The 16,157-nt window shown below is 25.2% G+C and overlaps 1 protein-coding gene across 2 annotated transcripts in view; it reads left to right on the top strand.

Moving 5' to 3' along the window:
- Positions 1-940: 940 nt before the first annotated feature.
- LOC129618905 (protein lozenge) overlaps positions 941-16,157 on the top strand; it is a 64,083-nt gene continuing 48,866 nt past the window's right edge. For both annotated transcript variants that reach the window (XM_055533934.1, XM_055533933.1), the window contains exons 1-2: positions 941-1,605; positions 6,969-7,208. In XM_055533934.1, the coding sequence (XP_055389909.1) occupies positions 1,170-1,605; positions 6,969-7,208 (676 nt within the window). In that variant the 5' untranslated portion in view covers positions 941-1,169. The remainder of the gene's footprint in view (positions 1,606-6,968; positions 7,209-16,157) is intronic.

Below are 16,157 nucleotides of genomic sequence, written 5' to 3'. Positions count from 1 at the left end.
ATCTGATAAAGTCTAATGTAACTGGCATCCAAAATATTAAGTTTAAACTTACCGTACTATTTAACTTGTCAAACCAGTTATACATAACTAATGAAGTATTTTTGGAAATGCATACATATTATATGACTTTAAAAACACAATCAATTTTTAGAAAAATAAACACATATTAGGATAATCACAACAAACGAATTCAAAATTATCATATTATTATTTATTTATCATTTTAAGTACGTGATTGAACAAGTAGCTGAAACCTCATATACACATAAAATAATTATGTAAATAAAAAATTCATTGACCCGGTCTGTTTTTCGTCATTTAATGAATTTTATGTATAATAAGTGCTCTATACTGTAATACTAAATAGAATAAACCAGAAATTCTTTATGCAATAATTAATATTTAATGAAGGTGCCACATTGCCTATACTATTGTAATTCAAAGTAACTTTGTTCAATAAAAAATTTAAATTTTATTTTTATTACTATGATTGTTCGGAAGTTATCTACACATTAACAATTTGTTCACGTCTGTTAAAAATTCGGAACTTTTATACTACTATTAAATAATATGCTTACTTTTCATATGCATATGTAATTAAACAGTAAACGTTGTATATCAGTCAATTTATGTATACTTTTCATTGTTATGATGACTAATAACATCTTCGGATTTTTTCTTTAACTGGCCGTCACTTTTTCAATAAATTTATTAACACGTATTTAAATTACCTTTTTTTTTTATTTCTCATTTTTTAAAATTACTTTATATACTAACAACAATTTCAAAGTCTTTGGGAAAATCCAAAAATTTATTTGAATAACGTAAAAAAAAAAATATTATAAAAATATCTAAGTAAAGTTTATTTTAATCTCATACATTTTATATTAATAAAAATTTTCTATATACATAGAAATAGATTAGTGCTAATTATAATAAAAGCTTCTTAAAAAACAAGCTTTTCAATTAATACTATAATTATACATACACAAACATACATAATATATGTGTATACTTAATAATGATAAACGTTTATTAAATAAATAAAATAAATTAATAATAATAATAAAAAGTGATAAAAAAACCAACAAAAAAAAAACAAATATAAAATAAATAAAAGAAATTTTTAATAAACCGTCAAAATAGCTCCAAAACATTCTATATCACGAATGCATCTGCCAAGTGGTACAACAACGGCAGTGTATACTGGTTCAACAGCTACTGGTACAGCTGCATCAGCTGGTATATTAACTTTACATAATACTGATTGGAGTCCAACACATCAAACAACTACCGGTTCTACTGGTTTAATATCATATAAGGGGGTTGTTGGTTTGGTTGAACAACAATCACAACCACCCCCAATTACAAATAATCTTAATAATAATAATAGTAACAGTAATTCACCTATAAATAGTAATAATAATAATAATAATAATAATAGTAGTAATAATAATAGTTCTAATAGTAATTGTAATAACAGTAATAGTAATAATAATAGTAATAGTAATAGCAATAATAATACAAATAATAATAGTTCAAATGATCTATGGTGGACTGAAAGATTAGTACTTGAAGCACAACAGGAATTTCCTGGTGAATTAGGTGAGCATTATCTTATTAATATATGTATATAAGTTTTTAATAATTCGGTGGTCATAAGCGATACTATTTAAGTTAAAAAAAAAATTATTTAAAACTTAAAATTTAGATTTTATAACAAGATTAAAGCCGCTCTTTATATTTTTATGCAAAACTTGAATAATATGTGAGTAACATAGGTCATGTTTTTATAAGAGAAAAATATTAATTACATAATATGAAATTGATTTCTGGATCTAAAAATTGTCGACTTGAATCGTTTAAAATTGTTTTTGAAAAGAATCTCTACTTTTTATACTTTCGCCCGTAACTTCTGAATTAATTCGAGTATCTACTTATACGAAGCAAGTTTTGATAAAGAAAAGATTAAAGTACGATAATCGTGAATTTCTAATTAAATTAAGAATTATCAAATTAAACTTATATAGAAAGTTGTTGCTTTTAACCACCGAATTAACGTGCGTCTTATAAATACGACATTAATAACTAAATAGTGTAATCAAAAGACAATTTATTATACCACTGTAAACTTTTTATTTAGTTTGGTGAGTAGTATGACTTTTTGACTTTTAAAAGCTTTCTAGAAGCTTTTTCATCTTGTATTCAAAATTCCCCCTTTACAAGATTCACTTAACAATATACGATTATGATGATACGATTACTATATGTATTTAATAGATTTTTGATATTTTTTTCATTAGAACAGGATTCGATAATGATCTGAAAGGAAATTATCCACTTCTACCTCACATTAATAACTTATTAATCATAGTATAATCAATAAATTTGAAAAATTTTAAGAATAATTTTAGTATAACAATTTGATAACTTAGCGTACCTATGACGCGGATTTTTTATGTTTTCCAATATACTCGTACTTAGATGCTGAGATTTTATGGGCGAATAGATTTTAATTATGTATAAACTTGTTTCAAACGAACTGGATCAAAACTTTTAAGTTTCATTATATTCTTCAAGTTATATTATTTATAGAGTCTTTAAAATTCAATTTCTTTCCCAATTTGTTTGTTAAAACAATTGCAATTTGCGAATCAAATTGAAAATTCTGCAAACGCGAAGAGTTGTGAATTTATTTCCCACATTTTCGTAAATTATATTAAAGTATAAGAATGATAAATTTATTCTTCAATTTGACTATTATTTAAGTGAAATCTAATGGACTTTAACTAATAGTAAATAAAGTTGAGTCAAACCAATGGTTTGTATTGTAGCACTTTTCCCTTGAACAAGTGAAAATTCTGCTTTTAAATACAGTCTATGTATACCTATCACACTATTAAAATTATTTTCATTCATGTACAAAACTATTTCTAGTATTGCATATATTTAGGATGAACGATTTATGCAGTGTTTGAAATAAAGGAAAATTTATATAAAGAGAGTTTAACAGAATGCTCGATTTTAAGGGTTAATTGTGTGAGTTAAGAAAAATAATTATATTTTTTAATTTCACGGAATTTACCGTTAGCTTTTTGCGTTTATAAAAATTTGGAAAAGCTTGCGGTTTCGGAAATATAAGGTGTCAAAAATTCAAATTTCACGAATTTCAAGAGGTGATAACTTGAGAGGGGGTGGAGATGGAAAAAAATGTTCTTCTAACAAAATGAACTATTTGTTAATGTCTAAAAGCCCTCATAATTTCAAGTTTCTACAGGCTGGGGTCTAGAAGAAAAACGAAATCAAAAATTTGGAATAAAAGGACTTTAGATAACGGTAAATTTGAACGGCCATTTTGTTTTTCTAAAGTTTAACTATAGTATACCGCTAGGGGAAGCAAGCCGCTGACTTTCTGCGTTTGCAAAATTTCAAAAATGCTTATGGTTTCCTTGCAACAAATAGTTAAAAAAGGCCATTTTTAGGGTTTTGGGGGGTATAACTTCTAGAGGGAGGGAGATAGGTAAAAATTTTGTTCTACGGAAATAAGTTTCTAGTAAAGATTTATGTACGTACAAAATTTCAGCTTTCTATCTTCAAGGGTGTAGAAGTTTTGTAAACAGACACACGGACAGACGGACGGACGGACGGACGGACGGACGGACAGTGTGAAACTAATAAGCACTTTTTTTCAAAATTTTTTTGGAAGAGTGCTAAAAACTGCTTTTAAGCTTCCTCCTAAACATATGCAACTAGATATAATAATATAATATTAAAAGAACATCGTTTGTGATTTGCTATGGAATTGATCTACCACATTTTTATTGATAAATAATGAAATTTCTATAATAGTTTCAGTTTTTTACCGAAAATTAAATTCTTACACAAAATGTTAATGAATTATTGAACATTGTATATTACGATATAATGACTAATATTATTTACTTATCAATAAACGATAAATGAGTCAAAATTCACTTAGGTTTCATTAAGAAGTTTCTAAAAATACTCTTAATTTCAATTTCTACAACGCATCACTCAAAATTTTTTTTAACGATTACTTAATTCAATTATTTATAATTTTTGTCAATTATGATTAAAACTTAACAAGGGTGATGTTAAATTGTTCTTTTTAAAGCTCGATTTTATACATTTTGTTCTTGATTTTATGAAGTAGTAAAATCTATTATAAATTATAAAATAAAGCTATAAGTACAAGTACTTGTACAGCAATACGTAAGTTTTAACCAAATTTCACTGAAAACTTATACTTTAATTTCAGAAGACATGTTAAAAGCTAGGAAATACTAGCATGCTTTTATAAGTAAAATTTATTTAGTTCCAGTTAATTGGCAGTAAACAAATTTCTCATAAAGGCAAATACCAATATTTCAACATAATTATAATTATTACTGTAACCTTATTAGTTTAGAAATGTGCTATATCAAACTAATTTCATTAAAAAAAGCACATTTCACTTTTACTATTTGAGTTCAAAATCAGCACTTAAATAAAGTTGAAAATTAATAAAGATAATCCCAGTTGGTGCGCGATATGATGTATTAGAGGGCGACCTTAGCCTAGCATGAAGCTTCTGCAACGTTTATTATCCCGTGTAAATCGCCGTCAGACCTGCTACGCCACCCTGAAACGTTACCAGGATCTGCTGCGAATTTCTAATTACGGGAGTGTTCGTCATTTGAGATTTTCTTAAATTGAACAATTCCCGTAGAATCTCAATTCTTGCTTAGACATTTCTTCAACATTATAAACTTTATCGACTTCTATTAAAAAAACTTAAGGATAATCAGATATGGTATAAAAAATGCCCATTCTTAAAAAAATTATAAGTCTATTTCTACAAAAATATTTTTATTTCAGTACAATTTTCGATAAATTAGACCAGATGAAACTATAAATTTTTAAAGGAAAGTTCATTATTTTAAGTATCATTGGTATAATCGACTGCATGAAGTTCTATGAAAAAATTTTTGAAATCACTTAAGTTTACTTTAAATACATGGAATGACTAGCTTCTAAAATTTTGTTTAATAAATTATAAAAATTATTTCTTTTTTTTTTCAAAATATCAGTTAAATTAGCGCATTCTACTGTAAAACAATAATTACTTAAGCTAATATAAGTAGAAAAAAATAAAAGAAGAGAATAATAAACCGTCAATAAACTAATAAGGCTTCATATTATATCATCGTATCGATGTCCTTTTTTTTGTTTCTTTGCAATTTTTTTTGACTTGTTTTTGTTCTGTGCACGAAAACCCAGTTTAAGAGAAAAACTGAAAGCAAAAATTTGTATACCAGTTTCAAGTGTTCTGTTTGCTTTTTACTTTTTTCTTTTTTTTTTTTTGTGTTTCATAAAATTTAAGAATGAAATTTAATTACAAATAATAAAAACCAAAAAATTTTCATCTTCCCTTTATTTGTTTCTCTTAATTTTCTCCTTACTTATCATAAAACATTCAGCCTTCTCTTTTTGATTTAGCATATTTTTGAGCTGCAGGCCAAAAATTATTATACGTAAACTTATACTGTCATGTATATATACGAACCCCAACACAAAAGAATATTGATCCACCAATTAAAAATTTTCGTCATTTTAATGATTAACACAATGAGGAGTAAAATGAATTGCCCATGAATTTGTTTGTATAGTATATATTCGAAATTTGTGTATTGGAAAGTTATTAATTTAATAAGTAAATCTTATTTAAAATATAAAATTTGAAGAAGCAAGATTGTTGAGGATAAAAATAAGATTTGTTGGATAACAATACGATTTTAATTAATGAGTTTTTTTTAAATTGGACAAAAACAAACAGATTTCGTAACCACCCCTCTTACTTCAGTAATAGTATGAAGTTGCTCATACAGATAAGGAATAGTAGAACAGTAACAGTACTCAGCATTTATAAATAAATTAGTTGTTTTTCCATAAGAAATGACTGCCAAAAATTAGTTTCATCAATACTTAGAGGAGAATAATCTATATAACTAGGCGTAAGAAGATAAAACCTTATAGTAAATCATTCTTTTGCTTCCAGAAAATTGACATTCCTTGTGTAGCATTAGAAGAATAATTTTTTGCGTTTTTGTTTTGTCATTAAATCAATCAATATATCGACACTAGGTTAGAACTAAGAAATAAAAGTGTTCAAACTACACGAAAATTCATTAGCAATTCATTCTACTCCAAATTGTTTTTATCAGCTGGCGAAAAATTTCATAAGGTCGATCAATTCTTTGGCATTCAGGCTCGTATACCTATTACGTACAATTATACATATGTACCTATATGATATTATACGTGCTTTCTTGTTCTTATTTTTTTGTTTTTTTTATATTATTATTCTGTATTGTTTTACATTGATTCGTGTCAGAGGCAGTGATTCTGTTAATGATACTCTTCTTAAAACAATATAAAAAAAAATGTCATTTGACACCACAGGATCTGGAGAATGGTTACGATAATATGCGAATACTTTAAAATAAAGCAAAAAACTTTACGCGAGAGGACAATAATAATTATAAATTTCATTCTTTTGTTTTGTTTTTTATTTACAAAAAAAAAAAAGAAAAATTGAAAAACTTGTTGAAAATAATGCCAGCTCAACCTTGTACAGCTATTCCTTACATATACAACAAAAAGAAAAAGAAAAAATTCAAAAATTTGAAGGTTTCTTTATAGATTGAATTTACATGCGTCCGGTCACAGCACTCGGCCGACTATTTTAGCAAAATCAAACTTGAACCAACAATTTATTTATAGCAAATTATTTGTTTAACCCATCATATTGTCTTTGACATCAAATATTTTTAAAATTAAAATTAAATCAATCATTTCATCACAAATTGTATTAAAAACGTATCACAATTATCAATTGTTATAAAAATATTTGATTAGGGCTAGCTGTGTACTCAAATTTTAATTATGTTTTTTTCTTGTTTTTACAGTTAAAACTGGAAGCCCATATTTTTTATGTTCAAGTTTACCAAATCATTGGCGATCAAATAAAACATTACCAATTGCCTTTAAAGTTGTATCACTTGTTGATGTTGGTGATGGTACTGTTGTTACTGTTAGAGCCGGTAATGATGAAAATTATTGTGCTGAATTAAGAAATTTTACAGCGGTTATGAAAAATGGTGTAGCAAAATTTAATGATTTAAGATTTGTTGGAAGAAGTGGTAGAGGTAAGTAAAATATTTTTAATAAAAATTTTAATACAACCTCTAATGCTCATACTTGGCGATTATAACAGTCTATTTTAAAGTCGTTCACTTTTAAAAAAATTTAAATTAGGGTATCAAAACAATTGGCAAAGTTATTTATAAAAATTAACCTATGTATATATGTAATTTAAACGATTAGAGGAGGTGCTAATAGTAAACTTGACTAACTATTTGTAGGAAAATGACATTATCAATCATTTAAATGAACGTATATTGTTGCATACCTGTAGGCAAATACAATATGAAAAAAGGGGACAAAAAAATTATTTGATTATTGAACAGTATTGTCAAATAATATGTACATGAATTTACATCTACAGGACAAGAAAGCAAAAACAGACTAATACAACATTTAGTTATCGCCACATCATTACAAATATTTCCGCTTTACTACGAAATGCTTTAATTATTAAATTTACCTTATCGAAATTCAAATATTGTACACTTTCTTTATTGAAATAACCGGAATACAAATAAAAATATATTATTTAGCACCTTTTCCAGAACCTCATATATATTGGACCCATTGTTAAACATCTCATAGAATTGTAGATCACTTCGAAAACTTATTAAGAACAATATGCTTACGACCATATTTATACCATAATTATTTAAGAATATTATAGGGGTAGGGAATCCTAGCCAAATAAAACCAAATTGTTTCAGAAAGTCGTAATTCTTTTCAGTTAGCACAAATTTAAAAAAAAATTTTGTGTCTACTGAAATAATGTTTACCTAAAAAATAAGCGCCTGAAAGACATACGACCAATTAGACATGGCTATAGATCATAAAATATAGTCATAAAATTCGACTCTAGAAAAAAACATACAAAAACAATTCATACAATCTTAGAAGATATAGCTTCTTCCTGACCAAATTCTTTTGCAAATGTTCTTATATGCTTAGTAAGTTTTAATGAACGTGTCTTAATTGTAGAATTTCTTCATTGTTTATCCAATTAACTTTCATTATAAGTTTAAAAATTGCATGTGCAATCGCATTTCGTCAAGGTTTTGTTAATATTTAAACAATTTTTTTGCGTTCCCTGAGTTATTAAATTTCTTCATTTCGAAAACAAAACGCTAATATATCAAAAGAGGATTTTAATTATAAATTTATGGTAACATATGTTATTACGAACTATGTATTTATAATACAATGTAAGCTAAATTAAATTATTGTAATTTAATTTTTAAACGTAACATTTAAATAGCCTACAATTAAAATGAAATTAAATATAATTATACATACATATGTAAAAAATATTGTTTAATTAAAAAATATTCGATTTAAGCTTTTTAAAATTCTTACACGTCGCACTTGATGAAATCAAGTCACTTGTTTAATATACGAGTAATATGCCTTCATTTTTTGCAGTTTGAGCTTGACAAAATAAGCTTATCAATTAAAAATATTTAAGAATGAGATATCAATTTTTTGATAATCAGAAGTAAACAATTCTAAGAACAGAATCTTATATGTTTTAAAAGTTACAAATAATGATGTACCGAGATGTCGACTTTGTCAATTTAAAGGAATACGTCAACTACTTTAAACGAAAACGAGCAACCTAGAATGAAAACCAGTGAGAATTTCGGTATGTTATCGCAAAAATGCTGAAGTAATTCCAAATTTCTTGCTTAGTTATAAGTTTAATTGCGTTCTTCACTTTTTGACAGACTTAATTCGACAATGAAAGATTTTCGCCTCTCGCTGTTTTTAACTTTGGCTGTTTTTTAGTGTAATTATTTAATTTACTAAAATTTTTAAAAGTATTTATTAAAAAAAAGCTAAATTCAACATTATTAGAAAATATTAAAAATTTTTCGAATATTGGTGAAAACTTTGAGTGACAGTTTTATGTTATTTCGCTAAATCTGATCGGTTTCGCTAAGTCTCGTATACGAAATATATGACATTATGAGAATCTATACGACATTATAAACTTAATTTTTAATATCAGACAAACCATATCAAAACAATTTTTACAAATTTTTATACATACATATACCGATGATATAGTTTTGCAATTATCACGCACCAGATGGTAGACGTGTGCCGAAATGAAACGCAATTATATAATAAAATTAAAATTTGTGAATTTTGTATCTTTAGCATTTTTTTTAATATTTTCTTTGAAAATGTCAATTTTCTGTTATACAATTATACAAACATATTGGATATTGAAAAAAAAAAGAAATAAATATAAAGGACCATCATAATTTGTCTAAATTTTTAATTTATTTTTCATTCTTTAAAATGTAAAAAAATATGTATGCATATATGTATAATTTTTAATAGCACATTCACATAAAGTTATGTTTGTTTGTTTGTATGAATATAGACAGTTTTTTTTTTTAAATTTCGAATGATTATCGTTGCATGTCAATTGAATTTAACTGATCCACCGCAATGTGTTGCATTTTTATAAATTTTTACATAGTTAAGTGCTGCCACTGCCACCATATTGCGTGTGATTAGTGAATTGTAACAAATGCTTGCTATTCAATGGCTGTGTTTTTCTTCTCATTTCGTTTTTTTTTATTTTCTTGTATTTATATAAATAAAAAGATAAGAGAATGTATAGTAAAGGAGATAAAAAGGAAAGATTATTAGTAAAAATATCTAAAGTGCGTATGTACGTAAGAAGTGTATAAATATGTTAACAATGTTAATAATATATTGTTAAGCAAGTATACAACTCATAATCTTTGTGCGATACATAAGTATACACGTACATATATGGGATAGTATTGGAATATAAAATACACTCGTGCCTTTGTTGGCAATCAACGAAGACTGTAAAGAATGCATATTCAATATTTATAAGGAAAAGACGATTGTTATTTCATACATTATAATAACTATTACGTATATAAGTGTGTACGTGTATGTTTATATTGTTAGTTAAGTTTAATATTTCAGTTTTCAGCTTATTAAAAGGAAATTTTCAAGTTTTCTTTCATATACGATATTTTGTATTGTTTTTTTATTTTTCCTATATTTTTTAAATTTTTCTTTATATTTTCTCTTGATTATTTTTTTGCTTCAACGTTATGCAAGTAATATACTAAATGAAAATGACAAGACAGGAACACACACAAAGTCGATGATGTTCAAATGTCAAAAACGACATCTGAAGCTTCAATAAAGTGAAAATAATATGAAATTTATAAAAAAAAAGAGAATAAATAAGAAATAATTTTTTTTTTTATAATATTATTAAAAATATGTATTAGTGTCGTAATAAATTAATATTAATTTAAAATAGATTTTAAAGAAACCGCTCTCAAATACCGTAGAATTTAACATCTTTCAGTTCAAAGAAAATTTAACCGATTTATTATTATTCTGTGATATTTTAACTACTGAGAGAAAATTTTAATAATTGTACAATTTACATTAGATTTTTAAAAATACATAGAGTAAATTACAACAAATTACTGAGGACGTACAGAATTTAAATTTTTAAAGAATTATTGCACATGTGACTAAATCACAATATGTAAAACAATTAATTTTGCAAAAAAAAAAGAATTGAAATTTCCCAAAAATGATTAAGTTTTAGAGTTTCCACTTGTCTTGCTTTTTTGTAGCTACACTTTTCACTACACTAAAAAGGAATAAACTACACTAAAAAGGATCTTAATTGTCCTTTTATATTACAAGTTGACTGCGCTAACTTGAAGCAATATTTCCAATATTTCTATTATAAATTTTTTCTAATATAATTTTCGATAGCTTCATGCATTAGTATCGTATTAAATTTTTTACTAAATACCTCCAAAACTAAAATAAGACAAATATTTATCTATAGTGAGTAATTAATTTCTTTTTGTGACATTCAAAATAAAATTTCCAAAAGTTTTTTTCTGAAAATGAATTTGTAAATTTCAGTCTGTTCAATTATTTAAAAAACAACGAAAATTTGAACTAAGGATTTACGAGGATGTTTGGTCCAACTTAATTGAAATACTTAAATTTTTATTTAGGAAAACAAACTTAACAAAAAATTGAGTACATAACAAAATTTTCACAGAGGAAAGCAGAAGCCCAAAGTGATGCAATATTAATATTAAAAATACAATTTAAATAAAATTTACCCTTAAATGCGTTTACATTGTAAAAATGTCAGCCAAATAATATGAAATAAGGGAAAACATTAGGAAAAAAAAACACTTACTATCAAAAGATTTACATAATACGTGTGTATTTGTACTGAAATAGTTCAGAGTCTTTTTAACTCTTTGCGCTTCGTGCATTTTTTGCGCCTGTTGGTAGACAACTCCAAGCACTTTTAGGAAATATTTTGTAATCACAATGCTTTGAAAAAAATGCTGCAGTTTTTGGAAAAATGATTTTTTATCAACGAGATTTAACTCAAAACCTTAGATAACTTGAATGTATCTAAAAATAAATTCAAATTCAAAATATTTAATTTGGTTGACATTTTTTTTATAACATAAACGGAAAAAGACCATTTTGATGAAGTTTTTGTAGAAGTGTATTGAACGTCTCTAACTTATTTAAATATTGATTAATAATATAAAAATTTATTCGTATATTAGGGTAAATTCATTTAGCAAAATAATAATTTATTTCTTATAAACTTTTCTAGTGTGATAATTCATAAAACCGTCGCCTATTTGTAGACCGGGTTTTCTTGTACATGTATCACAACAGAAAGTTGTCCTTTTTCTTCCAGGACCAGCTCAATTTGAAAAAATATTAACCGTTAATAATCGCAAATGCATACAAAACAACAAAGAACAGAAAGAGAACATGTCTAATGTTAAAAAAGTAACGCTATCAGCTATAAATTCATATTTTAACCAGAAATAATTACAGAATAAAATGTTGCCAGAACTATTGTAGAACTGGTAGTTAGAGTAGATCGTCTTTACTTGTTATGCCTGCCAGACTGGTAGTAGGAGTGCAAAGAGTTAAAATTCAGTATGACATATCACATCAGTATCACATATATGACAATATATATATACTAAAATAATTTTTGATTTATTTTTTTGAGTTACTCTGTGAAAACTCTTATTTTCCTCCATCGCCTTCATCATTTTTTGATTTAAATATAAAATTGTTTAAATTCTACTTGTACCTTTAAACAAAAACAATTTAAAAATCGGCTTAAATTTCTCATATTTCAGATTTCAGTAAATATGTTTGTATGTACAGTATTTGTATATATACAACAAAAAAATCACTTAGTGAAACAGATGATGACTTAATAAACTTCCCTATAAATGGAATTCCAGAAGCTTATAAATTGTGGTCAGAACTAAACTGATCTAAAAAAAACCATAACCATTTTCATTTTGCCCTATTTTTCATTTGTTTTATTTTTTGAAATAAAAGCAACAAAATAAACAGAAAACAAAAAAATTAGAGACAAACCAAAAATGATATTGGTTTGTAAAACATATATATTTGCATATATATATACAAATGTATAAATTATGTACAAATGTTTGTGATGTAATCACATACCATTATATACATGTATATAATATGTTCTTATTTGCTAAGCTATTAAAGTTGTATGACAATGTATTTATTATAAGTAAATATAAATGGTATACCTTTCATTTACCTGTACTATGATTATAGGAATGGGTTACAATTTCCTCTATATGTTAATAAATTTTCCGATATTCGTTAAGAATCAAAAGGGCGCATATATCAGTTCAAATAAACGTAAAAAATCATGTTTGTGGAGGATAAATATGGTGTAAAGTAAAACGACTATATTATACACATATTCTTTTTCATACTCGTATTTCTGTATAAAATAAAAACATAAAGTTTAAAATTTTTAAAACCTTTAACGTGATTATTTGTTTGTAAAACCTTAAAATTGTAAAATATTTAAAAGGAGTAACTTGAAATATAAAAATAATGTTGTGAATTTCATGTTAAAGCCTATACAATTTTATGGATTGTGAACTTTACAATAAAACAAAATTACCGTCGGAAAACACACTCTTATTTGTCACATTATAACCGACCTAGTGATGTAAACCAAAATTTCTAAATAAATATATAGAAATTACTAAGAAGATGGCTGTTCTACCGTTTTAATGACATTTATTGTACTACTTATATAGATTAACAATATTGTATATGCAAATTGCATAATATGTTGAAAATATAGAACTGAACTGGATTCTAATTATTAGTAATTGCGTGGGAAATTCTTGCGTTCATAAATCAAATACTAGTTATTTGGAATGGTGTTGCATTCTGTATTTGAAAATTCAAATAGTTTTTTGTCAAATAGAAGCTTAAAAGTTTTGTATAAGAAATTGAACTTGTGTGTGCTCCAAAAAATTATTTGAAGTACATAAAAAATGCTGAGGTTGAATTAGGTACAAACGGCATATTAAGGATAAAGTATAATCTGTTCAAATGTTTATAATTGAAGAACGGTGTTGGAAAACATAGAAACTAAATATTTTATGAACCAAGTCGAAAAAAGCAAGAAAGTGTCATCTATATCAGGACATAATAGACCGTTTCTAATAACGACAATTTTCAAAATTAAGTTGTCTCAATTAGTGCAAACTTGCTTGCTCCTATACAAGACTTATTAATGTTTAAATTAATCAATTATTATTAACTTATAGTTGAAATGAAATATTTTTCACTTAAATTTGTAATTTTTTTAAAGGATTTGCATTTTTTTTCTTTATCAATTTAAGTTTTTCTCTTTCAATAGATTTTCTGAAGAATTCTTTTTTTAAAATACTTTTTATTTTACTTTATACTCATACATTCGTGCATTTTAAATACATATTAGTAATATAGCCTTGACTCAATGTCTAGTTAAATTTAGTCCGCCCAAACAATTTACATTGAAATCATCATTGTCCTTTCTGGTCGGTTAAAATTTTTATTTTGTTTTTGTATATATTTAAATTTTTGTTTTTTAACTGAGGTTTTGTGGTTTTTACTTTTGTGAATTGATAGTAGCGAATTTTCATTTATGTAAAGAGAAAAAAATTTTTCCAACAACAATATAACAATACCGCAAGGTGTATATTGTTCCTTTATAATAAAATAGAAAATAAAAAAAAAATCGTCATTCTCTATTTGACTATTTTCAAAGGACGTTTAAATAGCATTTAACAAGTTAACAAAACATGCATAAATACCTATTAGTATACCAAAAAAATAAAAAATCAAAAAAAAAAAACAAGAAAAACAAAATAAGAATTCAAAACTTAAAAATCCCCTTTTGTATTTGTGCGCACTTCAAAGAAAGAATTTTCCATTTTACAAAAAAATTTTTCAGGGCTATTTTTTTTTTTTTAAGAATTTTCTATTCACATAGAAGGGTAACTATTAATAATGTCATTTTTTCAAAATGAAATGATTAAGTAGAGTTATAATTATTATAATCTATACTTTATGACATACAATAGTTAAATAAGGACCCGCAATTACTTGAAAAGTTGTGCTTAAAAATACACTAGCACAAAATTTTGCTGTAAAACTACAAGTGAAATCTCTTAGCTTAGGTGAATTAATTCAATTACAAACGAGTGTCCTTCCTCGGTTGTAATTTAAAAATTATTATTTACCGCATATCCGGATTTGGAAAAATTAATTTCTAATCCAAGTTATTCCCTTTAATATTAAAGAAAAGTAAGGAAATTCGTTTTATAAAATTAATTTTCATTATTAGTTCTCTATATGCTCAACATTTCAAAATTTGCATCAAAAATATTAAATTTTATTGATTGATTTTCATAAAAGCGTGTAATCTTATACAGAATTTTCTAATACAGAAAGGCTCTTCTTCTTCTTCTAATTTACACCAATTTTTTGGCATAATTTACGAGATTGATAAGTGCGAAAAATGTATTTCAAATGTATTGAAATTCTAAAAAAAAAATATATTTTACTATATTACATTTAATTTTGAACATTTGCGCTAGGGGCTACAAATCCAATTACATATTTTTAAAATTTTTTTTCTGAGTGTGATAAGTGGTTTTTTATTTCAGTCAATTTGAAACTAGTATTATTATTGCCATAATATAAAGAGAACAATGTATGATTTCTTTACTATATACTTACAATGTTTGAATACAATAATATGTTAAGTGTTCATGTATTATGTTTATACATACATATTTATATAAATGTACTTAATTATAAAGTAAATAATAAACAATGCAGGAATGAGTAGTTTTTATTACCGTTACACGCTCATAATATATAGAAAAGTCATATAATACTAAAATAGGTAATCAAATTTAATGAGTCAATTTTTTGAGTTCAATTAATATCCGTGTCGTATAATTAAATTAATATGTATAAGAAAGAGAAGAATAACACATCAATTTTCTAAAATACAAATTAAGTATTTATTATCTATAAAAGGTGAATAAACTAATAACTTAATTTCTCAGGTGAAAAGAATTTTCGGCTTTCTAACAAAATTCATTTTTTAAATTTTTCTACATGTACGAGTATATAATATTTTTCTTTTAATGTTTCATAAGTATATTTTTCTCTTTCGAAAATATAATAATGAAAAATTGCCAACACTTAACCTTTTTTTTTTGGGAATTTAACTTAAATTTTGAAATTAACATGTTGTATGTGTGCTTCTATTCAATTTTTATAATATTGCAGCTCTATTACTCATATTTATGGCTTTGTATTATAATCTATAAATGAGGTTTATTAAAGCTATTTCACTAGTACCAATACATTGATTTTATATAGCGATTATAAAATGATATGTGTATGAGTAAATTAAAAAAAAATTTTAGTTTTCAGTTCCATTCCATAGGTTTATTACATATGTAATGTTACAAATACTTCAGCACTTATTGATTAATTTTATTTCCTTATTAAATCAAAAAATTTAATTATTTTTATTCTTG

The sequence above is a fragment of the Condylostylus longicornis genome, unplaced genomic scaffold, assembly GCF_029603195.1.
Source record: "Condylostylus longicornis isolate FDR11 unplaced genomic scaffold, ASM2960319v2 ptg000010l, whole genome shotgun sequence".
NCBI classification, from domain to species: Eukaryota; Metazoa; Arthropoda; class Insecta; order Diptera; family Dolichopodidae; genus Condylostylus; species Condylostylus longicornis.
This window is presented reverse-complemented; position numbering and strand designations above follow the sequence as displayed.